The following is a 25,707-nucleotide window of genomic DNA, read 5'->3' as shown; positions in this document are numbered from 1 at the left end:
TCAGACACCGCGTCCTCTGCACGACCTGCCCAAGACACGTGAGGGCTCTACGCTGATGTGAGGAGGAACGAGGCAATACGCGCGAAACATCCCAGCAAGAGGGACGGCACGTGGTAGTTATTCCCACCCGCGAAACAGGCAACGCAGGGCGGCCGGCCAGCGGCGGGGACCCGCGGGGGCGGGGACTCAAAGTGGGTGTGGCAGGGGCGGGGCCTCGCGAGTGGGCGCACAGGAAACACACGGAAAGGTCCCAGAGCTCAGGGTCATCACGCATCGGGAAGCGCCCGCCCCCTTCGTGCGTATCTCCGGCGCGCCGGCGGACGTGACGACACCCGTAGCCGACACCGGGCGCCGGGGCCTGTGAGCCCTGCCAGTTCGCCCTTGCCCAGAGGCTGTTTCTTGGAGCCGGAAGGAGCTGCTAGGCGAGGCTTGCGCTGGGGTCGCGAAGCAAGGAGCCCGGTGGGCGTGATGCGGCTGGGCTCCGGGACCTTCGCCGCCTGCTGCGTAGTGGTCGAGGTGCTCGGGGTCGTACTCTTCCTTCGGGGATTCTTCCCGGCTCCGGTTCGGTCCTCTTCTAGCTCGAAGCACCAAGCAGAGCCCCCAGCGCCCGAACCCTCGGCTGGTACGGACCCCGCCCCGGGCGTTTCCGCTCCCCGCGCCCACTTCCCGGAGGATTCTCCTTCTGAGCCCCGCCTCTCAGACTTCTTCCCGGGGCTCCCGGGTCGTCTCTTCCATTCTAGTCCCCATCACCAAGAGCCCCCTTCTTACCCTTTGAGCCTCTTCTTATGTATCCTAGAGCTTTGTGTCAACCACCTACCCGCCCTACTTCGACCTTCCTCCCTGGGCACCGCAAAGGCTCCCGCTTCTCCCCAGCTCGACTCATCCAGTGACGCCCCCTTCCCTGCACAGGCCTTTGGGTCACTCCCTGTTCTGGGCCCCCTTTTCGCTCAGTAAAACACAACAGAGAAGATTCCTGTCGACCTCTCGTGTTTTCTTCTATGACATTCCTCCAAGACCCCTTTTTTCACAATGGTTGAGACTTCCCTGCATAGACCCCTTCCTAGCCCTGACCTACCCAGTAGTACATACCAGGTAAAGGCTTGCCCGTTTTGGACCAGGTCCACACATTACCAACCACTGACCCTACAAACAGTTTGCAAATATGCTTGCCTGTCCCCTACTTGCAGCACTGTTTTAGATCAAGCTCCCTAAATGTCCCATTCCAGAGCCCTCATGAAGGGACTCCCGGGTCCCAGTACTCCTCACCATGGTAAGAGCAATTCACTACTTAATACTGGGACTCCCTGAGCTTGCGCACCCTACCCAGCCCCCCCCCCCCCCACCCCAGTACCGTCTACCGAGAACAGGCCTTTTTCTTTAGGTTGAGATATGTAGATTTCACAGGATATGTGCTGGAGAAGTAGGCAAAAACTAAAATATAAGGTGCTTGAGTGCTAAATAGAGTTTAAAATTGAATTTCCTTTTTTCTTTCAAACACTTTTAGGAGCCAGTTCCAACTGGACCAAGCTCCCACCACCTCTCTTCAGTAAAGTTGTTATTGTGCTGATAGACGCCTTGAGAGATGATTTTGTCTTTGGCTCAAAGGGTGTGAAATTTATGCCCTATACAACTTATCTGGTGGAAAAAGGAGCATCGCACAGTTTTGTGGCTGAAGCAAAGCCACCTACAGTTACTATGCCTCGAATCAAGGTAAATGGTATGACTTAATGTTTTATAGATCATGGTTTGACTCCTTCAGAGGTTTAGAGGGGCTTTCTAGAGTAGTCTTTTCTAGAGTAGTCTTTTACTTGGAGTCCCAGTTTTAACTAAATAGAAATTAGTTTGGTGCTGTCAACCTGGCTGGGGCAGTAGAATGCTGAAGAAGCCTCACAGATGGGATGGAGCTGAGACCCAAGATTTGTGCCCCTCGTCAAGTAGTCAAAACTCATGGGGACCATAAAGGATTTAGAGCCAGATTGTCCAGGCTAGCCTAATCCAAGAGTTACCATCCTCCTTGCTAACCTGCTTTCTTCTTTAATCATCAGTGGGTTAGTTACAATCCTGGAAGGAGCCTTTAGGATTATCTAGCTCAATCTCTGGACTTTACAAATGAAGAAGCAAACTCAGATAAATTAAAAGACTAGTCCAAAATTGTAGTATACACAGTGGCCAAACCAGCATTATCTGGCCTTGACAGCTATCACAGTTTCTGCTGGATAAACCACCTTCAGCTGTTCAGCCTACTGAGAGTGGCTTTGAAGTGCATAGTGCCTCACTCAAGAACTATGGGTAAGGATAAAAGTAAGCTTTATTGATAGGCTCAAGAACTATTTATTGAGCAACTCCTATGTGCTGACATTGTAACAGGTACACAGTTGAAGCCAAATGGTATCTCGGCCTTCATGGAGCTTTTAGTCTCTAATGAGAGATGTAGCCATTAAATGCACATACAAATGAACATGCAGTTATAAAGTGCGGTTAATGTGTGATGAAGAACAGGACATGGTGCTCATTGTTGGGGGGGTGGGCTCAGTGTAGTTGGGGGGGGTCAGAAAAGCCTGTCTGAGGAAAGTACATTCAAGCTCACACTGGAAGGATGAGTAAATGGGAGGAGGCAGAAGGAGACAGAGGAGCTTAAATGTTTGTCTGTGAATATATTGCACGCTAGCATGGTATAAAAGTTGCTGGCTGAGCGTTACATCTATGGCTGATCATGTGACACCTTACTACTTGGTGAGAAGGAGCCACCTCTTCATTTAAAGCTTGGGGGCAGCATTTAGTAGATACTCAGTACATGTTTACTGGATGAATAGAAGAGTCTGGGATTGAAAGGATTAATGCCACATCTTTCACTGACTTTGTATTCTTGCGTTTCCCACTCTCTGCCACTTTTGGATGTGATGTGTCCTTCATTTGGCAATATTTATTGAGCATCTACTATGTGCCACACACTGTTCTAGATAAGAAGGATTCGGTGAAGAATAAGACAGCAACTGTCCTCTCTTCATGGAGCTTACTTTCTAATTGAGGGGACAGAAAATACATAAGTATACAAATTAATAAGATAGTTTCAGAAAGCGATATATGCTGTGGAAGAAATCAAGGAGGAGAACACAATGGAGAGTTGTGGGGAGTGGGAGAGGGCACCTTAGTCAAGATGCTCAAGGATGGCCTCTGAGGAGTGGTCATTTTGCTGAGACCTGTCGTGCTGGAAGAAGGGCATCCAGACTCCAGGCCATCAGGAGCACTGATTTCTTTATCTGTTCTATGAGAAGTCTGGAAGGAAACTGTTCCTCCGTTTTGGTAAGAAAAGTGTTATTAGGAATCTGGGCTGACTTGTAAGAAAATGTGTAAGTGAGTGCGCAAGCTCCAGGTTCTAATCAGACCTGCACGTTGGCCACTGTGGTTCTTAGGGCCTCCCATCTCCAGCCCATTTGTTTCATTTCACAAAACCAGTATTTCATTTTGTTTTCAGTCCTCTACAGGTTGTTGCTACTCATTCCTTATCAGGGAGGAGCTAGAACAGGAAGTCCATACTGGAGTTAGGGTTACACAGCTCTGGAATTTGTTAGGATTGGGTAGTGTTGGCTAAGAAATGTGTCCCCTTCCGTGGCACCAGATTGGGAAGGGACTTAGTTAATCTCAGAGTTTTGATACAATTGTCATGAAACACTGATCTTAACATCTCAAGACTAATATCCCTGATAGCACTTTCACATGTTAAGATCCTGCAGTAGCTTCTTTCTAAAATTATATAATTTTTGAATGCCTTTCCTTTCTTCAGGGAATTTATAGTCATAATAAGGAGCAGTTACTGATGACTGGCTACAGTGAGTACAGAATGCAGGCATTATCTCACACACATTCACAAAAACCCCATGAGATAGGCTCCATGAGATAGGCACTTCTGTCTTCTCCATTTTCCAAATGAGGAAACAGGCTTGAAGTGGTAAAATCACCCAACTGGCCTCAGAAACTGATCACGAGCCTCTGTTGTCTGGTTCCAAAGCCTCTTGGTCACACTGCGTTATATAGCAGTGCTGGAGAATAGGGTGCCCAGGTCAAATCCTTTTTCAGTAGTCTCTGCAGAGCCCTCCTTAATTCTCAGAAGGCAAGAATCTACTGTTCCCAAGGCCACTGAAACCACGGGAAAACCTCCAAGAAAGTGACAGACTCAAGCTCTCTTTCGACTTCCTAGGACTACCAGCTGCAACTCAGTTGCTGCCTGCATGCTTCCTAGAGTGAAGGGGATACCAGGTAGTCCCTGCCCTCCTTGAAAATGTCAGTGGGAACCCAAGCTAGTGTGAGAAGAAGGGAAGTGCCTTGTGAAAGTCCTAGAGGAAGGGATGGACAGATTCGACTACATGAAAACAGAAAACCTTTATGTGGCAAAGGACCTTATAGACAAAGTCAACTGGCCGATGATAAACTGGAAAAATTATTTACAGCTGATGTAACAAAAAAGATGTTAAGCCCATGATATGTAAAGAGGATCTGATCAAGTACAACTATCCAGTAGCAACTGGACAAAGGATGTAAAGAAATCCGCAAAGGAAGACTCGAAATGGCCAGTAATGTATGAAACGATTTTTGACTTTACTAGTAATCAGAGCAAGGGAAACTAAAACAATCTGTAAGGCCAATTGTCTATCACACTGTAGACATTTAAAGATTGATGGTAACCCACTCTTCACAAGAAATGAGGTAAACAGTTCTTCCTGCTGTGGGTGTGAATGTAGCTGGAGTGAGCAGCACCTCTGCTGCCACCATCTAGGTCCAGTCTTCTGTAGTCTCCAGTCTGCACTGTAAAAGTCTCCCAGCACCACTTCTTGTCCAGATCCCGTGCAAACACAAATCAGGTCATGCCACTCCTCTCTTAAAGCTTCCAGGGCTTACACTCTGCCTACTAACCCAGGCCTCCAGGCTGTGTGGGCTTTCCCCTGCTGACCTCTCCAGCCTCATCTGAGCTGCTTTCCCTCTTCTTCTGTCTTTCGTCCACGCCAATCACACACAGCTCAGTTCTGCAGGTGTGCTGCCCTCTTTCTGCCTTGGGGTCTTTGCAGTTTGCTGCATTTCCCCCTGGAAAGCCCCAGCTCACCTCACCTGACAACACTCCAACCTTCAGGTCTCAGCTCTGTCAACTTAAAAAACAAATTCCCCTGTTATTTTATCCGCAGAATGAGTTTATTCGGGGATAGCAAAAAGAATTGCAGTTCAAGATGTGTGTGCTCTGGTGAACCACAGGCAAATCCAGGGAACAAAGGAGGGGGAGCTGCTTTTATAGAGAAATGGGGGGGGGGGCCTCTTCTAAAGGAAGGGTCATTGGGGGAGAGGAACAGTTCAGGGCAGCTACACATTCTCATTGGCTGAGCTGCAGCGTCTCTCATTGGCTGGGCTGTGGTGTTTCTCATTGGTTGGACTGCTGTGTTTCTCATTGGCTGGGCTGTTGCCAAGCAGAGAGAGAAGTCTTCCTTCAGCAGTGAAGTGGTCATCCTTCCTGTTTGGTGTAATTGACCACATGCAATGGGCCAGAGCCCCCCTGCAGGCCTTCCTCCTCCAGTCTGCTTGGGGTTTCTCTCACTTGTTTCACAGCTCAAATGGCACTCCTTTTGAAAGCTTTTTAAGATAAATGACCATTAAAACAGTATTGGTTAAATATATTATACATCCAAACACTGGAGTACTTTGTAGCTGTTAAAAAAAAAGATGAAGTAGCTGTGTGTTTTCTGGGGAAGGAGGTTCATGATATATTATTAGTTGAAAAGCACAAAGAAGTTGCAGAATTGTTTATGTAGTTTGTTACCATTTTGGTAAAAAATATGTATCTGTATATTTTTGATTGTACACATACACAGAAAAGTGTAAGAGAATACTCACCAAAAGTAACTGGTTACCTTTAGGGAGTAGAATTTTGGGGTGAGAGAGAGGCTCACATTTTGAAAAGTAGCTTTATTGAGATAGAAGTTTCATAGAATACAGCACACGTGTTTTTATGTGTACAGTCAGTGAGATGTAACAAATGTATATATCCATGCAACCCCCACCTCACCTCTGGTGTCTGATCCCCACCCCAGGAGTGGTGGGTGTTGTCGCTGTGTTTGTTTGTGTAATGATTTGCCTGAAGTAGTTCTATAGAGTCTGTCTTCCCCAGAGTGTGCAGTAACTGATGTCTCTGCTCGTTTTGTTTTTTTTTTCAATTCTTGTTTTTATTTTTAAGCCAGTCTTCCTAACGGTCACCCTGAGTCAGCATAGTTTAGTGGTTAGCCAATGATTGGGCAAAGGTTCTGCTTAAACACACTACATGGTAAGGTCTGTACCCTTTGCAGGGAGCAATGTGTGGGTTGGCCCACATGCTCACCGTTCAGACAGTTTATAAGTCTGCCCTGACTCTCACTTTCTGTTTTAGCCAGGCCTCCTGTTCAGCTGGAAGGAACAGGTAACTCAGCCCCCTCTGGTCTCTCCTGAGTGTACACTCAGCCCCATATGTGCACACAGGCTTCCAGATTCCAGGAATATGTGGGAGTTTACAGATATCTACTACAACTGTCTCATTCCCCAGATCTCCTTTTTAAATTTTGGCCTGATCTCTTACTACAGTCAGCATTGAACCTTCAGGCAGCTGTGATGTTGGCCTAGCCTCTTGCTTTTATCACATCCCTGGTGTGAGAGTTTTCCATGGAGCCCCAAATCAGGTGGGCCCCTCTTGGTCTCGATGGCTCCTGCATCACAGAGCTGAAGGTGGGACAGGGGAGTAGCCCATGTTAAAACACCACAGGTACTCACAGCTCTTAGCAAGATTTAATAGTCCTTTGTTGTATATCCTTGGGGAGTTTTCAAAGTCCTGAAATGGTTGGTTTTGACAGTTTTATTGCTGTTGGGGGAGAGGATTTGCCGAGCTCCTCACTCTGGCATTCCAGAAGTCCAGTTAATTCATATTTGCATTTATTTGCTGCTAAAGAAGTCTTGACAAAATTATTACACCTGTTGGCATTATCCAGATTCTTGTTTATTTTCACTGCACAGGTCCCTGGATGCCAGCATCATGGGTTATCGGATAACTCCAGATCATGGAGACCTGTGACCCATAACTTTGGCCTCTTAGGCTCTGTGCTAAAATGAGGCAGATTGTTGACTTAACTCTTTATCAGAAAGATGTGAGAACATGTCACACCCACCCTCTCCTCCCAGAAATCATGGTGCAGCTTGGCAGGATGTCCCACCAGCATCCCTGGGCCAGTTTCCTGTGAGACTTCCTGAGATTTTGTGCCTAGAGACTGCCTTCCTCCCTGGGTGTGTGAGAGGCTGTTCCCCTCTGGGGTGGACGTTAGAATCACTAGGTTATGAGATGTGCATATGGAGTTTGCTTGTCACATGGAGCAGAATTGAAGCGTAGATGAGGACCTGACGTGGATCTGAATGCACAGGTTTGTGTTTTCTTTGCATGCCACACTTTGCTCTTGGCTTCTGTTCTCATAACCTGTAGCTTCTTTTCCAGCCACCACCATTGTCCACCTACACCACAGCCGCCTCTGTCCTCTCATCACTTGAGACATGGTCACGTCTTCACCGTTAAGTTTGCTAGTTTTACCCAGAATCTGTGTGTGGCTTTTTCCCCTTTGTCCTAACACTGACCTGGCCTCCAGTTTTGGGGGTGCCCTGCTGTTATGCTTGCCTCTTTCATCTGTTAAATGGTCTTTGGCACCCGTTCCCATGCTACACTTTGGATTCCATGGTCCAATTCTTGAACATTTCCTCCTACAGGCGTTGATGACAGGGAGTGTCCCTGGCTTCATTGATGTCGTCATGAACCTCAATTCTCCTGCACTGCTGGAAGACAACGTGATCACACAGGCAAAAGCAGCTGGGAAAAGAATCATCTCTTATGGAGATGAAACATGGGTGAAGTTATTCCCCAAGCATTTTGTGGAATATGATGGAACAACCTCATTTTTTGTGTCAGATTATACAGAGGTCAGTTTTTAAAATAAGAAAAACGTTATCCTAGATAGAGCCCAGTACCCTCTTCCTTAGTGAGAGAAAACATTGTTCTGTGTGTGGCTTTTGTTAATACATTGGGAGTAGTATGGAGAAGTTGTAAAACTTGTTCGTTTGCATGATCGGTTGCAACCCAGGAACCTAAACCCTGGTGCAGGTGTGAGCAGAGTTCTCTCGAGACCAAAGCCTAGACCAGCTGAGCACCCGATGACAGGGTGCAGAGGATCAGGAAGGGCCTCTCAGCAAAGAGCCCTTGAAGTTGAGTTTTGACAGATGAGTGGGACTTCCCAGGTGGACAGAATGGGTGGCAGCATCTGTGTGAGGCAGAGCCTGAGGACTGCAGGGCCTGCCTAGAATTCTCAAGGCTGTTGGTTCTCCTGTGGGTAGGGCAGCATCCCCAGTGGGGAGGTGTGAGGTTAGACGGTGAGCTGGGCAGAGTCCGGTCCTGAGGGGCATCAGCCCGAGCTGGGAGTGCGGTCTTGAACAAGGAGAAGAGCATGATTAGACCCATGGTTAGAAGTTGGCCCTGGGACAGACAGAGGTGCCCTAGTGCAGAGGCCCCTCTATGTCTGAGCTTGGCATGGGGGTGGATGGCCTTGAACCACCCACACTCTCACTTTGCTGGGCCTGCTGGCACATCTGCCATCACGCTTACACTGAGACCTTTGACTGAAGCTGACCTGGGCAGACACAGCACTTACTGTCCTTCAGTGGCTGAGTTTCCCCGTCGTGTGTACAGTCACTCAGAAACACTTGTCTTTGTGATAGGTTTTTCAGTGGGAGGGAGGTGGGCGGGCTGAAGGTCAGGGCTGACCAGGCTAACGGTTAATCACTGAGGGCTGTGTCTGTTTCTCCAGAACAGCCTTCTTGTGGGACATACATAGATGCCCTCGGCTTCACCCTGCTGGTTACTTGAACTCTTGGTTGTCTTATCTTAGCTAACTGCCCTTAGCCCTTAGTTACCTCGTTACAACTTGACACTGAGTAACTTGGCCATCTGCTCAGCTTTAGTTAAGCCCCAGTAGTGACCCCACGGAATTTTTTTGTCAGAACAACCCTTGCTCATTTAAATTAGCTATATAATATGTCTTATCTGTAACCTGGAGACATTAAAACGATATTAGTGAAACTTAATCTAATGCTAATGTGTATTTAATTTTTTGTGACCTTTTTTTGAGGGGAGGTTTTTTAATCTTTTCTAATGCCTGTAAGTCCTGTTACCTAAAATAAACCCTTACATTTTAAAATGTGCATGTCACTTTTCCCTGGAGACTGAAGATCAAGGGAACTTAGGGGAGCTATTCATGTGTTTGTCTCCCCCATTAAAGGTGGATGAGAATGTTACGAGGCATTTGGATAAAGTATTAAAAAGAGGGGATTGGGATGTGTTAATCCTCCACTACCTTGGACTGGACCACATTGGCCACGTTTCTGGGCCCAGCAGCCCCCTGATCGGGCGCAAGCTCAGCGAGATGGACGGCGTCCTAATGAAGATCCACACCGCGCTGCTGTCAGAGGTGAGGTGCGCTGCGGTGCATTGTGTGGTGCTAGAAGGTCACGGTGCCAGGGTTTCCCAGAAGGAATAAAGCTTCTAAAGTGAACCCAGGTTGCCTTACTCAGCCTCCTCAAACGGAGCACGCGCCGTGTGCTGGGTACTGTCTGGATGTCATTTGGACGTTCTCCTGCACTGACTCAGTCCCCAGCAACCCTGTAGAATAGCGGCTCTTAACTCTACCTGTCCACCATCCATCCAGTAATGTTTCCTGATTTCCCTCTAGATCACTGTTGCTTCTCTATCACTGTTCCTGTCTGGGCATATGTGGGGTTTCTAGCCAGGTGGGACAAAGAAGCAGCATAATAAAGGAGTCCATCAGTATTCCAGAGAGTGATTCCTGCCACAGGAAAATGTCGGATGGGGGAGGGAACAGCATCTGAGAGAGAGGCTGTAGTTTTAAAACAGCATGGTCAGAGCAGTCGTCCTTGCGGACAAGTGAGATGTAAGCAGATACTTGAAGGGAGGGAGGGGAAGATGCGCCGTCTGTGAAGGTGCATTCCAGGTGAAGAGGCAGCAAAGGCAAAGCAGAGCCCCAGGGGCAGAGGGGCGGCTCTGACAGATGAGGAGACTGAGGCACGAAGACTAATGTGCTCTGGCTCTCACAGGTTGGAAGTGGCAACGGAGAAACCAAATCCAAATCGTCTGCCCTCAGAGGCCCTAAACATGACCCTCCTGTGCTCTGTGACCTCCATATGATTCTCTTTGTTTTATTTATGACAGTATTTGACCTTGACGTTTGATCTGGCTGTAAACTCATAGGTAAAAGGTCTAACTCATTTAGAAAGAGCTACTGTTTTTAGAGTAAAGCTAAAATCTGAAGTTGTTTTCTTGGCAAGATCACTGTTCTCCTTGGCCTGAATGCAATGAAAGTTTCTCCTTTGCCTTGCAGGAGAGAGAGACTCTCTTACCCAGTTTGCTGGTTCTCTGTGGCGATCATGGCATGTCTGAGACCGGAGGCCACGGGGCCTCTTCCACAGAGGAAGTGAGCACCCCTTTGCTCCTGGTCAGCTCTGCATTCGAAAGGAAACCTGGTGAGAATTTAGGGTGTTTAACGTTTTGAAATTGTATTTTATTTCTCTGTTTTCTGTAGCCTGATTTTAATTTTAAAAACCATTTTTTGGAAGCCATGTAAGTTTGCAATTTCCTGAGCAATGTGAGAAGGAAAATGAATAGGGCAAGGGGCGGTCAGAGTCTGGAGTTCACATTTCTTGCCCTGATTCCTAAAATACAAATATTCTTTGTGGGAATTTTGTTGTATGAATGTCACTGCCTGGATCTCTGGAACTGTTAATAAAAGTTACCAGAAGCTTAGAGACATCTGAACTGCATATGTGAACTGAAAGAAACACTGATAATTAAACTTTTAAAAAGTATCCATTTTTTGAAACTCTGTATTTCATAGCAATGTCAACAAGAGTCGTAGGACCAGTCAGGTCAGGACTGGCTGAGGGACCCTCTATCAGCATTAAGACACCCCAGCTCTCCATCCCAAGCACACGGGCCAGCGTGCCTCACAGCCATCCGCCGTTTCTCCCTCGCCCTCCCTTGAGCGTGGCCTCTGCCTCCTCAATGTGCTTCACAACATGCTTGCTGTTTATTCCAGCATGGACACGCTTTATTTCTTCTCACGTGATCCTTCAGCCCCCTTTGGCAGGGCAGACCTCTGGTCTGGGACCCCCCCTCTTTGTCTGGTTTTCCTCCTGTCGCACTCTGCTGTCTGGTCGTCTTTGCTGGCTTAGCTTCCGGGCCCTGGCCCTTTGTTCTGGACTGCCTCTTTGTTTCTTTGTCCTTTTAAGATTGGCACCTGAGCTAATAACTGTTGCCACTTTTTTTTTTCTGCTTTTTCTCCCCAAGTCCCCCCAGTACATAGTTGTATATTTTAGTTGTGGGTCCTTCTACTTGTGGCATGTGGGATGCTGCCTCAGCATGGCCTGAGGAGCAGTGACATGTCCGCGCCCAGGATCCAAACAGGCGAAACCCTGGGCTGCCGAAGCAGATCGCGCGAACTTAACCACTCGGCCACGGAGCCAGCCCCTGGACTGCCTCTTTGTTTCATTCCACACTCACTCCTGAAATGACTTCGTCTACTTCCAGGTTTTCTTTTTGTGTGTGTGTGTGTGAGGAAGATTGGCCCTGAGCTAATATCTATGCCAGTCTTCCTCTATTTTGTATGTGGGATGCCACCACAGCATGGCTGATGAGTGGTGTGTATGTCTGTGCCGGGATCCAAACCCACAAACACCAGGCTGCCAAAGTGGAGCATGCAAACTTAACCAGTATGCCACCAGGCCAGCACCACACTTCCAGGTTTTCAGTGCCATGAATAGGCTCACACTGGTCACATTTATCCCTCTAGCTGTCTCCTCTTTCCTGGCCTCCAGACTGTCTCCTCGGCTGCCTCTCTGACTCCTCCACTTGGTCTCCCAGAGGCAGAGCACAGATAACAGCCTCACATCCAGTCTATACCCATGTTTCCCTGTCAGCAGACGGCACCAGTGGTTCTTCACGTCAGAAACCTGGGCGACCTCCTTGATCTTCCTTCTCCCTTGCTCCACACTTTCCAGACCATCCCCAGTCTCCCATACACAAAACCTTTCAGTAACTGAACCTTAGATAGAGTAAAAAGCCTACCTCGCAGCTTCACCTCGAGCCACATTCCCCTTTATTCACCTTATCCTGGCCTCTGCCCTTCGCACAGGTCCTCTGAGTGACAAGCTCTTCCTTGCATGTGCCCACTCTGGTGTCTTCGGCTCCTCAGCCTGCTTGTCTACTCATCCTTGATCTCAGCTAATATCACTTGTTCACCCATGAAGCTAAATTACCTTCCCTCTGTTAGTCTCTCATGGCACCCAGTGCTTTCTACCACCATTCTAGTATGGTTTGTAATTACAGACTGACTTGTACAATTCCTGTAATACCTGGCTCCTCACTGCATTTTAAGCTGGAACTGATCAGGACCAAGTCTGTTGGGTTCATCACTGTATGCCTTTGGCCTGGACGCTGCCTGGCATGTGATAGGTGCCAAAAAATACTTGTGGAATGAATTTTCCACTTGAGTGAGGATTGGTCAGAGAAGAACTTCCACCTATTTCCTTCTGTCTTTCTAGAGCACTTCCTCCTCTTGGACACCTGACCTCTTAGGATACGAGTTATTGGCTCTTGTAACCGGAACCTTTCCTGGGTGCTCAGCTGGAGGTTGCCTTCCAGTGAGTGCGTGCAGTACCCTCCAGAGCACCAGCCTTTTACACCCAGCTTTCCCACACTGCACACCCAAAGCAGGGTCCCATGTAGCTCACCCACCCGGGTGGGAGCCCCACCCCAGAAACACCCTTTCCATCCATCTGTCCATCATCCAGCACAGGTGTCCTGAGAACCTTTGGTAAGCCTGGCACCTTGCCAGCACCACAGACAGCCTTCACCCTCAGGGAAGCTTGTACTCTGGGGAGGAAAAGAGACAGCTAAGCTTATGTTTTCACATTATAGGAATGTTAGGGTTGTCGTTTAACTGAAGTGCTGATGTGTCATCTCTAAGATGCATACTTAAGAATCTCTGCCCTGGGAGGCCTGACTGCCTCCTCAAAGCCAGGAAGGGCCAGGGCCAGGCGGCTGCACGTGGACTTCCAGCAAGCGCTGCTTAGAAAGCTGACCTCAGTGAACCGTGGGGTCTGAGTTTTCCATTGTTTTGTTTGTTTGTTTTAAGAATAGTTATGTTCTGTATTCTCCCTATGCTCGTTTTATGAGCCAGGACTGCATTCCTTTTAGTTCATTCAGAGTTGGGCAGCCATCGTCAGTATCAGCTTTGGGATCATCGCCTCTTTAGTCGTCACTCCCTCTTCCCCCAGCCCAGTAATCCACCCACCCCACCTCAGCTGCCAGGAGCCACTAACCTTTCTGGCTGTAGATTTGCCTCTTCTGGACGTTACCTGTAAGAGGAACCCTAGAATATATGGTCTCTTGTGACTAACTTCTGCCACTCAGGAGCGTGTTTTCAAGGCTGGTCCACGTTGTAACACGCACCAGGACTCCATTCCTTTCTGTTGCAGAGTGATACGCCAATAAGACATTGTCATCACCACACCTTCCTTTACTTCTTCACACATTTCACACACTTCTTTGGTTCTTTGAACATATTTGTGATGATTTTGTCTATTAACTCTGACATCTGGGCCCTTTGCAGAAGGGCAGAATGTTCTGTTGCCAACTTTTTTTTTCTGTTTGAGCCATACTTTACTGTTTCTTTGCATAGCTGCTCATAGTTTTCGATGAAAACTGAACGTTTTAAATAACATATGGTAGCAACTCTGGATACTGATCCCTCCCCACCAGGGCCTGTTGTCATTGTTGTTTGCTGGTTTGTTTGTTGGGTGACTTGGCTGAACCATTTCAGTGGTGTCTTCCCCCACAGTGCATAGTCTCTGCTGTCACTCCTTTCGGGGCATGGCCTCCCTGGGATGACAGCATCTTGGTGGTGCCCTTTGACTGTTTCTTTCCAAGATGGCTCTGCTAAGCTGCTGCCTCCTTTGCTGTCACACCAGCTGTTAGGCTCCAACTCATTGCCAGCTAACTGCTCTCTTGTTTTCGACAACTTATGATAAATGTGTTCCATGGTCCAATCTCATTATATTTGGGCGCCTTTGCAGGGGTCATTTTTCAAGGGCAGTCATTGAAGTTGTTCTGACCCCAGGAGAGCCCTGCTCAGCTGTTGTTTTCCCTGGCTCTCTTTGGTGAACTGCCATTTGGCCTGTGGTTTAGCTTGTTCCTCTCATGAAGTTACCAGCCTCCTCCTAGTTGCTTGCCTCCAAAATCTCCATTGTTTTCAAGAGCAGCCTTAGGCTGGAATTCTCCACGTTCTGTTTCAAATAATGTCAGTTCTTCTAGGGGAGCTTTGCTCTGTTCTCTGGCCTGCCTGTCTCCCTGGGCAAAATCTCTGAGCCACAGTTCCTAGTGGTGGGCAGGGGCAGCATCCCCTTTTCTTGGAGTGACACCTGCTTTACACACAGAGCTCTATGTAGTTGCCTCTGGTCTTCCCCACTAGCTTCTCCCAGGGGGCAGCCTCCACCCCACAAGCAAACTGGGGTAAGGGTGAGTGGGCCCCAATATTTTGGGGCTGTCGTACGTGGGGTAGAGACTCTCTGTGGGACTGGATGGAAAAATGGGGCTCCCAGCGACTCCCTGGGATTAAGCCTTTGTGCCACATGGCTGCAGAGGATGAGCAGTGCTGGCAGCTCACCCCTTTTGGGGGAGCACAGAGCCCCCGACAGGGACCTGGGGGAGAGGGAGCCCTGTGTTCTTGGCTACACCCACTCCTTGGAGTTTCTGTCCCACTGAGCTGGGAGGAGAGGGAGGGAGCAGGTTGTCAACGTAAATAATCCATAATCAATCAAAATTGGGGTGCGTTTATTATGAGCCAGATCTGAGGACTAGCCTGGGGCCTTCCTTCCCCAAAGAAGGAAGGGCACTGAAGAAGTAGGGTGTACAGAATGGTTATATACCATCAAATAGCATGCATCACGTATGATAGGAATGTTCATTTTATAGTAGTCACGAGATCCTTAGCTGGCTCAGCAGATCAGTAGTCAGCAGGTCAGTGGTCACAAGGTGAGCACAGCAGGTCGGTAATTAATCCTTAATTCCCAGGAAGAGATGCTTATCCTTAAAGAAACGCTGATATCAGGGGGAAGCCGCATCCCTGTCTTTAGGGACATTATTCTTGTCTTTGGGACATTGTAAATATTTAAGGCAGAAGCACAATGCCTGCTCCACATGCCACGTCAGTCCTTTTTGGAAAAACAAGGTCAGGCCGAATTAGTTTTAAATCAAATGGCTTCCTCATATACTCCAGTGTATCCTGTTGCTTTTCATTTATTTATCAGGGACATGGTTCCCCAAGTGCCTCATCCTGTCCTGTTCTTAGCAAGTGTTAGCAGGTTTTCTTGAATAAAGGTTCTTCATTTGCTCTTTGCCCCTGGATGGTTTCCAGAGGCTGTAAGTGGTGGTGGTGGTGGTGGTTTTTATGATTTTTACCAGTTGTGCTTGTTTCACTGACAAGCAGGTCCATAGAATTCCTCACACCACTGTTCTAGATAGTTGTTTGAAGGCTTATTTTTATCTTAAAATTCGTGCAAATTTTTGTTGCTTATTTTAATAAAAATGTTCAAGTGTTTATTATTCTGAAAAATAAGCAATTTTGGATTGTGTACCATGTGATTTATATACCCCAGCCTGCTACTACCCACCCCAGAGTCCTGACCTCCCAGTAAGAGAAGCACAGATCTAGATCCGTCCAGGGTCAGAGGGTCTGGGAGGAAGAGCATGCCTCTTCCTGGACCTTCACACTGGGCAGAACGGGTCTATCTTATTGTCTCCTCCTGCTACCAGGATGTAAGCTCCATGAAGGGAGGGGCTTTGCCTGTTTTGTCTTACTGTTCTATCCCACCAGCCTGGCATAGTGCCTGGCACCTGGTGGATGTCTCATCAGTATTTGTTGATTGAATGTTTAGAAGATGGCTTAGCTATACATGGCACGCAGTGGGGGCCAACGGAGGTGGAAGCAGGTGGGGGAAGGACTGCAAGAATGGCTTTCTGAAATGCTTTTAATTCTTTAATGGCTTCCTGTTGCTGCAGGATAAAACTTCCTCTGTAATGGGGCTTGCCCTGTGATAGGATTAGTTACTAAAATAGTTACTGCTGGCAAGAGCAAGTCACACTAATCAACGGAGCAAAATCAAGAGGCCAAAAATAGACCCCAGTATGGATGGGCCTTTGGGGACAACGGTGGCATTGCAGGTTAGTGGAAAAAAGACAGGGCATTCCACAAATGATGTTAGGACATCTGGCTAACCTTCTAGATGAAGATAATGTTAAGTCTCTACCTCATTCTTTAACCATTATAAATCCCGGATCAAAACATTGTAATCCTTTGTAAAGACTCTTTATTATGGAAATTTTCAGACATAAAAGTAATAAAAATAGTATAGTAAACGCCCAAGCCCACCACCTAGCTTCAACAGTTGTCAACCAGTTATGGCCAATCTTATATCATCTGTAACCTCACTCATCTGCCCTCTCCTTTGTAACTTGGAAGCAGATCTCTAAAAGATATGCGCTCTTTTTATCTTTTTACATAATTTTGATACCATTATCACATTTTAAAAAGAGCATTAATTCCTTAATATCATCAAATAGTCAGTCTTCAAAGTCTCTCTTTCTCTCTCTCTCTAGTTGTTTTAGTTTGTTTGAATTAGGATACAAATAAGTTCCATGTACTGCAATTTGTTGATATGTCTCTTTAAGTCTCTTTTAATCTATAGGACCCCACTCCCATCATCTTTTATTTTACCATGATTTATTTGCTGAAGAAACTTGGTTGTGTGTCCTGTGGAGTCTCTCTGCATTGTCTGCTGACGTGTTCTTTGTCCATCCTGTAAATCCCGTCTGGCCTGCACGAGGGAGCAGATTCAGATCCTGTTGGCTTGGTGGGTTTTGGCAAGGCTGTTTCTAACAGGAAGTACATGATGTCTGACTGTCTGCTGTATTGTGATGTCAGGAGCCACTGATGATCAGCTAGGGCCAGTAATTCACTAGAGGTTGCAAATAGTGGTATTTTAATTCTATAATTCTTTTTTTCGTTAACTAGCCAGAATAATTCTATACAGAGAATCTTGCCCCATCTACTTTTCGGATACCCAGCACTACCATTTATATAAAAGAGATTGGATAAATGATGAGTTATTCTTTCCACTTAGTTACCAGTTTCAAATCGGTGAATGAGTTACTATGAGTTCACTAGCGTGCTTCAACTATGATCAGTTAGCTGTTCTTTTTAGTAACATTGTGAACTCATGTATTTAAGCATATCTTATTTGTTTCAATTCATTGTAGATATTAGTCTTTTTTTTGTTTAAAGATTTTATTTTTTCCTTTTTCTCCCCAAAGCCCCCCAGTACATACTTGTATATTCTTCGTTGTGGATCCTTCTAGTTGTGGCATGTGGGACGCTGCCTCAGCGTGGTTTGATGAGCAGTGCCATGTCCGCGCCCAGGATTCAAACCAACGAAACACTGGGCCGCCTGCAGCAGAGCGCGCGAACTTAACCGCTCGGCCATGGGGCCAGCCGGATATTAGTCTTTTTAATGTTCAAATTGTCCTACTTTTGGCCAGTGGGAGCATTTTCAGATCAGCTCCTGAGTCCTTCTGACTTTAAGGTCTCAAAGATGTCAGTGTCTCTGAGCACTCTGTTGCTGCCTGGTCTGAGAAGGTGTTCCAGCCATTCACACACAGTCCCCTCCCTGCACCTGGGACCAGCAGCTTCTCCAAGATGCCCTGGTTCCTTTCAGTGGAAAGGAGTCTTTGAGAACCACCATCTGAGTGCTAGTGGTGCTTGTGGATACTGGCTTAGTTGTCATTTCTGGACAAAGCAAGGAAATCTTTGTAAGATAAAATTGATCTTGAGTTTGCATTGATACCTGTGGTTCACATTCACTACTGTAAGATTAATTTCTTAGATCTTACGTCTGTACTGTCTTCCTCCCAAGTTTAGAATCCTGGTTGTCAACAACCCCAGCTATGATAGAATTAGTGTTGCATAGTGACCACAATGGTCTCAGAGTGACAGCACCAGCACCACCACCATAACAGTGCCCAGAACAGGTTAAGGTGGGCTTTTTGTTCTGGGTTTTGTTTTGTTTTGTTTCAGATCAAAGCACTTAATATAAGAAAATACTAGAAGAAAACAAGTAATAATATTGGAATGTAAAAGCTCTTTCTAAATGTAACCCAGAAGCCATCAGTAGAGGGTGATCAAGAAGAGATTAATAAATTTAACAAATTAAAAGAAAAATTCTATACAACCCAAAATTACCGCAATCACAGTAAAACCTGCACAAACTCACCCTGGTGTATCTAACAGACTTGGACTGAGCAACACCTCTCCTGGGCAGACTTTCCTGGTGGCCCTCAGCCCCTTGCAGACCTGCATTGTGGCTTCTGGGATGTGGGGGCTGGGTGCCCTCTTTACAGAAAGGAAAGTTGCGTTTCTTGTCAACAGTCTCCTACTGAATGACAGCAGAGCAGGGGCCTGAGCCCCATGTCCTGACATTACAGGGGTAGTAGGACAGCCAACCACAGCTGGGCTTGAAGCACTCTAGTGGCTTGGCCCTCAGTAGGAAGCCGCTGTGCTTGTCAGAGCTGGTTATGGGACTCAGCCCAGTGGAACCAGCCTCATTCCACTCTCCCCAGTAGAGGTACTTGCTACTGCTCAGGAGGCACTGCAGTGGCTGTGTCAGCCTCTCTGTGCAGCCGCGCGGACCACTCTGAACCCAGAGGAGCAGGGCCACCGGTGATCCTGCCCTCACCCTTGTTGAGGGGGCTGACTGTCGACCTCACCAAAGCCACCATCCCTCAGCATCTGCTGCCCTACCTCCTACTGCATGCCCACCCCATGCTCCAAAACTCACACCGCGCTCTACACAGCATGGGTGTTCAGTAAATTTATGGACATAAAAAACAGCAAGCTGCTTTCTGTATGAATCCACATGGAATGGTGGGAAGAGATGAGTAATTTGACTTACATTAGTTGTAGAAGGTCAGCTTGGAGAATAACTACCATCACACGTGTCCTAGAGCCTGTCACTTAAACTGTTGTCTTTTTTCTAGGTGATATCAGACATCCGAAGCACGTTCAGCAGACTGACTTGGCTGCAACACTAGCAATAGGGCTTGGTCTGCCAATTCCAAAAAACAGTGTAGGCCATCTCTTATTCCCAGCCATAGAAGGGAAACCAATGCGAGAACAACTGAGGTTTTTACATTTAAATACAGTACAGCTTACCAAATTGTTGCAAGAGAATGTACCATCATATGAAAAAGGTAAGTCAATTAACAGGTACTAATGTCTGTTAGACTTTGTGTTTCCATTGCACCTGGCATTTTCCTGGTGTTTTCGTGGGGTGCACTTCATCAGTCTTAGACCATGCAGATGCATTCCTGTTTTCTTAGAATCCTGACTACCACTGTTAGCAATGCCAGCAGATGCAATTATCAAATCAAGTTCCACCATAAATTCATTCATTCAACAAATTTTGGATTTTTTTCACTAAATTCCTGTTTGGCTGGGGACTGTTCAAAGCACTGGAGACACAGCAGTACAAGGCTCTGCCCTCATGGAGCTGATTTGCAGGCGAGGAGAGAGAGGAAACAAAGAAGTGCTGGATGTCAGATGGTGGTGAGTGCCTTAGGGAAAGGATGAACTGGGGAAGGGGTAAGGAGTGCAGTGGGTGAGGGCCATCCTGGCCTGGCCTTTGAGCCTGGGACAGAACATGGTGGCAGACGCAGGGGCCTGTGGTAGGGACATGCCTGCACATTCAAGGAATGACCAGGGGCCAGAGTGGCTGGAGCAGAGTGAATTGGGGGAAAGACAAAGGAGATGAGGTCAGAGTGATATGAGGGCCTTTTAGGCATTGGAGGGGCCCTCACATTCATTGTGAGTTTGGTGGAGAGCTACTGCAGGGTTTCATGCAGAGCCTGAAATCTTCAGCTTACATTTTCAAATGCTCTCTCAGGTGCCCTGTGGAGGGCTCGGCATTGTGCTGTGGGAGAGAGTCAGGAGGCTGCTGCAGTACTTTGGTGAGGGGTGAGTGTGTGAGGGGCCTCAGCTGTGGCAGTAGAATCCAGGACAGATGGTTGCATTCTGGATATATTTTGAAGATAGAGCAAGCAGAATTTGCTGATGTGCTGGATGTAAGGTTCGAGCAAACCAGAGGCGTAAGGAATGACTGGGGTTTTCAGCTGAATGGTGAAAGAATCAAGTGACCATTACTGAGCTTGGGAAGGTTGTAGGAGGAGCAAGTTTGCAAGGTGGGGTGCTTGTCGGGTGAGGGACTTGGTGTCAAGGAAGCCAAGAAAAGAATTTCAAGAAGGAGTAAGTGAGCAGCTGTGTTGAATGCTGCTCAAGGTAAAATAAAGTGAGGAATTGAAAATTGACCATTCATCTGGCAAGTGAGGTTATCGGTATCTTTGTAAGGGCAGTTCACCTGGGAGAAGCCTGGCTGGAGTGGGTGCCGTGAGGAACTGGAGACAGACACAGCAGCTCTCACGGGAGCAGGGAAACAGACTGTTGTCTGAGGTGGATGGGGGGCCAAGACGGGGCATGTTGTTTCCATTTTTAAGCTGGGGGGAACTAGGTGTTTGTGTGCCAGTAGCAATGGCCCAGAGCAGGAAAGCACGTGTTCCCAGGACCATATTCTCAAACACTTTGCTCCGACCTATCCAGGTACATCAAGGGTAACAGGCTTGACACTGGGCTGGGACTAGTTTTGGAATCTAGAGGAAGTTGACTCCCAGGTTGAGGCAGCATTTAATGTGCTGTTGGCAGCTTTTCCTACTTGAAATAGTTGGGTACTAGCAAGTAAAGCGAATACCTGTGAGTTTGTGCTGAGATTTACACTGCCCTTGAGGTGCTTGTGGAAGGCAAGCCCTGCCAGCAGGAGTGATTGGGAACCAGGTGTCCTAAATGTCAGGAGGACTTGGGGAGCGCCAGCTCTTAGTCCATGAGATGGCCCCAGACTTTGTTGAAGGTGAGGCCTGGCCACACTGCACATTTCAGTCCAGAGACAACTGTTACTTTATTTTTATTTTTTAAAAAATAACTTATGAGCTTGGTAGCTTTTGCAAATTGGTATTGGTATTGTTGACATGTGTCCTTTTCCTATACTAACAACCAAAAAAAATACCAAAAACAAAAAAGCAATGGGGAGTGACATCAGCATCATGGCGGCGTAATCTCTCCCCTCCAAGATACAACGAAAAGGACATTCATATTCCAACAGAGGACATCCAGACACAGCACAAAAAAACGTCTGAGAGACCCACACAGCCATACAACAGAGGGTGGAGGGACTGGAGTCTCCCTCAGAGGAGGTGAAATGGGTAAGAAAAAGCTTCGCTCCCTCCCATAAAGACTGCGATTTGGGACCACAGGAAGCCTCCAAGAGGGAAGGAACAGGGGAGGAGACAGTCATTTTCAGGAACATCAAAGACTCCCAAGGACCCTTGCAGCCTAGAGGGAAGCCCTCTACTGGGGCGAAAACTTTCACAGAGGATGACCTTATCAAGTAAACACCCCAGGAGAGCAGAGAGAGAAAACCCAAGAGCACACAGGAGAAAGCACCCTTCTCCCCACACCACCCAGTGCCGGCTCCAGCACCTAGAATCTCAGCTGCAGGCAAAGGGCTCACACTACGCGGCTCTTGACGCCCCCCCCCCCCCCAGTGGCAATAGGCAGTAACAGCAACCAAATAACACCAGGATGCAAAAAAACAGAGCCACTCCCTCTAGCAATACTAAACATCATATTAGATCTCCAGACCAGAGAGAAAATGACAAGCACCCAGAATTCAGTCCTGAGGACACAGAAATATGTAATCTAAATGACAAAGAATTCAAAATAGCTATCATCAAAAACTCAATGAGTTAAAAGAGAATGTAGAGAAACAATTCAACGAGTTCAGGAGCTACTTCACAAAATAGATTGAAACTATAAAGAAGAATCAGTCAGAAATGTTAGAGATGAAAGACACAATGGAAAAAATAAAACAAAATGTGGATTCCCTGAACACTTGAGTAGACATCATAGAGGAACATTCAGAATAATCAAAGATAGACACTTTGGAATGCTCCAGATAGAGGAGGAGAGAGAACTAAGGCTAAAAAGAAATGAATAAAGTCTCTGAGAAATATCTGACTCAATTAGGAAATGCATCATAAGAATTATAGGTATTCAAGAAGGAGAAGAGAAGGAGAATGGAGCAGAAAGCTTGTTCAAAGAAATAATAGCAGAGAACTTCCCAAACCTAGGGAAGGAGATGAAAATCCACGTGGAAGAGGCTACCGGATCTCCTAAATATGTCAATGTAAAAAGACCTACTGCAAGGCATATAGTAGTGAAACTGGCAAAAGTGAATGACAAAGAAAGAATACTAAAGGCAGCAAGGCAGAAGAAAATAACCTACAAAGGCACCCCATCAGGCTTTCAGTGGAGTTGTCTGCAGAAACCTTATAGGCTAGGGGAGACTGGAATGACATATTCAAATATTTGAAGAACAAAAAACTTTCAGCCAAGAATACTCTATCCAGCAAAAGTATCCTTCAGATATGATGGAGAGATAAAAACTTTCTCAGACAAACATAAGCTAAGGGAGTTCATAGCCACGAGACCCTCCCTACAAGAAATCCTCAAGAGGACCCTCATACTTGAAGAAAAAAAAAAGAGGCGGGGGGAGAAAGGTGTTACAAAGCATGGAGGAAGGATATAAATAGGGAGACAGAGCAGGAGCAAGTACTCAAGTACAGCATTAAAGATAAAGGGAAGGAAAACACCAAAAACAAAGGTAATCTTGTCATTTTAACCACAAACTCATAACACAAGATGGAATAAAATGTGAGAAAAGCAACCTAGGAGGGGAAGAGGAAAGGGACTGAATCAATTTAGTTTAAGGAAATAAGAGGTCATCAGAAAATGGGCTATCTTATCCACAAGATTTTGAATGCAAACCTCATGGTAACCACTAAACAAAAAAGCAGAACAGAGACGCAAATGATAAGTAAGGAGAAACAAAGAAACGCAACATTAAAAACTACTTAACTTGATTGGTAGATCATAATACACAGGATGAGAAACAAAGGAAATCCAGAACTGGAAAATGAGTGATAAAATGGCAGCATTAAGCCCTCATATATTGATAACCACCCTAAACGTAAATGGATTGAATTCTTCAATAAAAAGACACAGAGTGGTGAGATGGATTAAAGAACAAGACCCAACAGTATGCTGCCTCCAGGAAACACATCTCGGCTCCAATGACAAACACAGGCTCAGAGTGAAGGGATGGAAGACAATACTCCAAGCTAAAGGCAAACAAAAAAAACCACGTGTTGCAGTACTCATATTAGACAAAGTAGACTTCAAGATAAGACAAGTAAAGAGAGACAAAGAGGGGCAATATATAATGATCAAAAGGACACTCCAACAAGAAGAAATAGTGCTTATAAATATCTACGCACCCAAAACAGGAGCACGAAAGTACATAAAGCAACTATTAAGAAACCCAAAAGAAAATAATAATAACAAAATAATAGTAGGGGCCTCAACACTCCACTCACATCAATGGATAGATCATCCAGACAGAAAATCAACAAGGAAACAGTGGAATTAAATGAAAAGCTAGACCAGTTGGACTTAATAGACATATATAGAACACTCCATCCAAAAACAGCAGAATACACATTCTTCTCAAGTGTACGTGGAACATTCTCAAGGATAGACCATATGCTGGGAAACAAGGCAACCCTCAATAAATTTAAGAAGATTGAAATAATAACAAGCATCTTTTCCAATCACAATGGTAGAAAGCTTGAAGTTAATTGTAAGAAAAAAGCTGAGAAAGGGACAAAGATGTGGAGACTAAACAACATGCTATTGAACAAGCAATGATGGATCATTGACGAAATTAAAGGAGGGAGAAAGCAAAAAATATCTGAAGAAAAATGAAAATGAAAACATACCATACCAACTCATATGGGATGCAGCAAAAGCCATATTAAGAGGCACATTCATCGCAATACAGGCTCACCTTAACAAACAGGAAAAATACCAAATAAGCAATCTCAAACTACACCTAACAGAATTAGAAAAAGAAGAACAAACAAACCCCAAAGTCAAAAGAGGGAGAGAAATAATAAAAATCAGAGCAGAAATAAATGCTATTGAAACAAAAAAGGTAGTAGAAAGGATCACTGAAACAAAGGTCTGGTTCCTTGAGAAGATAAATAAAATTGACAAACCCCTAGCCAGACTTACAAAGAAAAAAAGAGAGAAAGCTCAGATAAATAAAATTAGCAATGAAAGAGGGGAAATAACAACAATACCACAGAAATACAATGGATTATAAGAGAATAATACAAAAAACTATATGCCAACAAAATGGAGAATCTAGAGGAAATGGATAAATTCTTAGACTCTTACAACCTCCCAAAGCTGAATCAAGAAGAAACAGATAATCTGAATAGACCAATCACAAGGAAAGAGATTGAAACTGTAATCAAAAGCATCCCAAGGAATAAAAGCCCAGGACCAGATGGCTTCCCTGGGGAATTCTATCAAACTTTCAGAGAGGACTTAATACCTATCCTTCTCAAGCTATTCCAAAAAGTTAGGGAAGGTGGAACACTTCTAACACATTCTGTGAGGCCAACATCACTCTGATACCAAAGCCTGACAAGGACAACACAAAAAAGGAGAACTACAGGCCAATATCACTGATGAACATAGATGCAAAACTCCTCAACAAAATATTTGCAAACCAAATACAGCAATACATCAAAAAGATCATACATCATGATCAAGTGAGATTTATACCAGGGACACAGGGATAGTTCAACATCTGTAAATCAATCAGTGTGATACACCACATTAACCATATGAGCAGTAAAAATCACATGATCATCTCAATAGATACAGAGAAAGCATTTGACAAGATCCAACAGCCATTTATGATAAAAACTCATAACAAAATGGGGATAGAAGGAAATTATCTTAACATAATAAAGGCCGTATATGACAAGCCCACAGCCAACATCATACTCAATGGGGAAAAACTGAACACCATCCCCCTGAGAACAGGAATGAGACAAGGATGCCCACTATCACCACTCTTATTCAACATAGTACTGGAGGTTTTGGGCAGAGCAATTAGGCAAGAGAAAGGAGTAAAAGGAATCCAAATAGGGAGTGAAGAAGTGAAACTCTCACTGTTTGCAGATAACATGATCTTATATATACAAAATCCTAAAGAATCCATCGGGAAACTATTAGAAATAATTAACAACTACAGTAAAGTTGCGGGGTACAAAATCAACTTACAAAAATCAGTTGCATTTCTGTACTCTCATAACGAACTTGCAGAAAGAGAACTCAAGAATACAATTCCATTTACAATTGCAACAAAAAGAATAAAATACCTAGGAATAAATTTAACTAAGGAGGTGAAGGACTTATACAATGAAAACTATAAGACATTATTGAAAGAAATAGATAATGACATAAAGAGATGGAAAGAGATTCCATGTACATAGATTGGAAGAACAAATGTAGTTAAAATGTC

The 25,707-nt window shown here is 45.7% G+C and overlaps 1 protein-coding gene across 17 annotated transcripts in view; it reads left to right on the top strand.

The window, feature by feature from the left end:
• Positions 1-258: 258 nt before the first annotated feature.
• PIGG (phosphatidylinositol glycan anchor biosynthesis class G (EMM blood group)) overlaps positions 259-25,707 on the top strand; it is a 50,223-nt gene continuing 24,774 nt past the window's right edge. For 14 of the 17 annotated variants that reach the window (XM_070615303.1, XM_070615302.1, XM_070615297.1 and 11 more), the window contains exons 1-6: positions 259-622; positions 1,505-1,710; positions 7,762-7,971; positions 9,324-9,512; positions 10,440-10,581; positions 19,205-19,417. In XM_070615303.1, coding sequence (XP_070471404.1) covers positions 469-622; positions 1,505-1,710; positions 7,762-7,971; positions 9,324-9,512; positions 10,440-10,581; positions 19,205-19,417 — 1,114 coding nt within the window. In that variant the 5' untranslated portion in view covers positions 259-468. Of the gene's footprint in view, positions 623-1,504; positions 1,711-7,023; positions 7,425-7,761; positions 7,972-9,323; positions 9,513-10,439; positions 10,582-15,992; positions 17,026-19,204; positions 19,418-25,707 lie in introns of those variants that run through there. The other 3 variants (XM_070615304.1, XM_070615305.1, XM_070615313.1) reach the window with 2 other exon arrangements.

The sequence above is a fragment of the Equus przewalskii genome, chromosome 3 (assembly GCF_037783145.1).
Source record: "Equus przewalskii isolate Varuska chromosome 3, EquPr2, whole genome shotgun sequence".
Lineage (NCBI taxonomy): Eukaryota > Metazoa > Chordata > Mammalia > Perissodactyla > Equidae > Equus > Equus przewalskii.
This window is presented reverse-complemented; position numbering and strand designations above follow the sequence as displayed.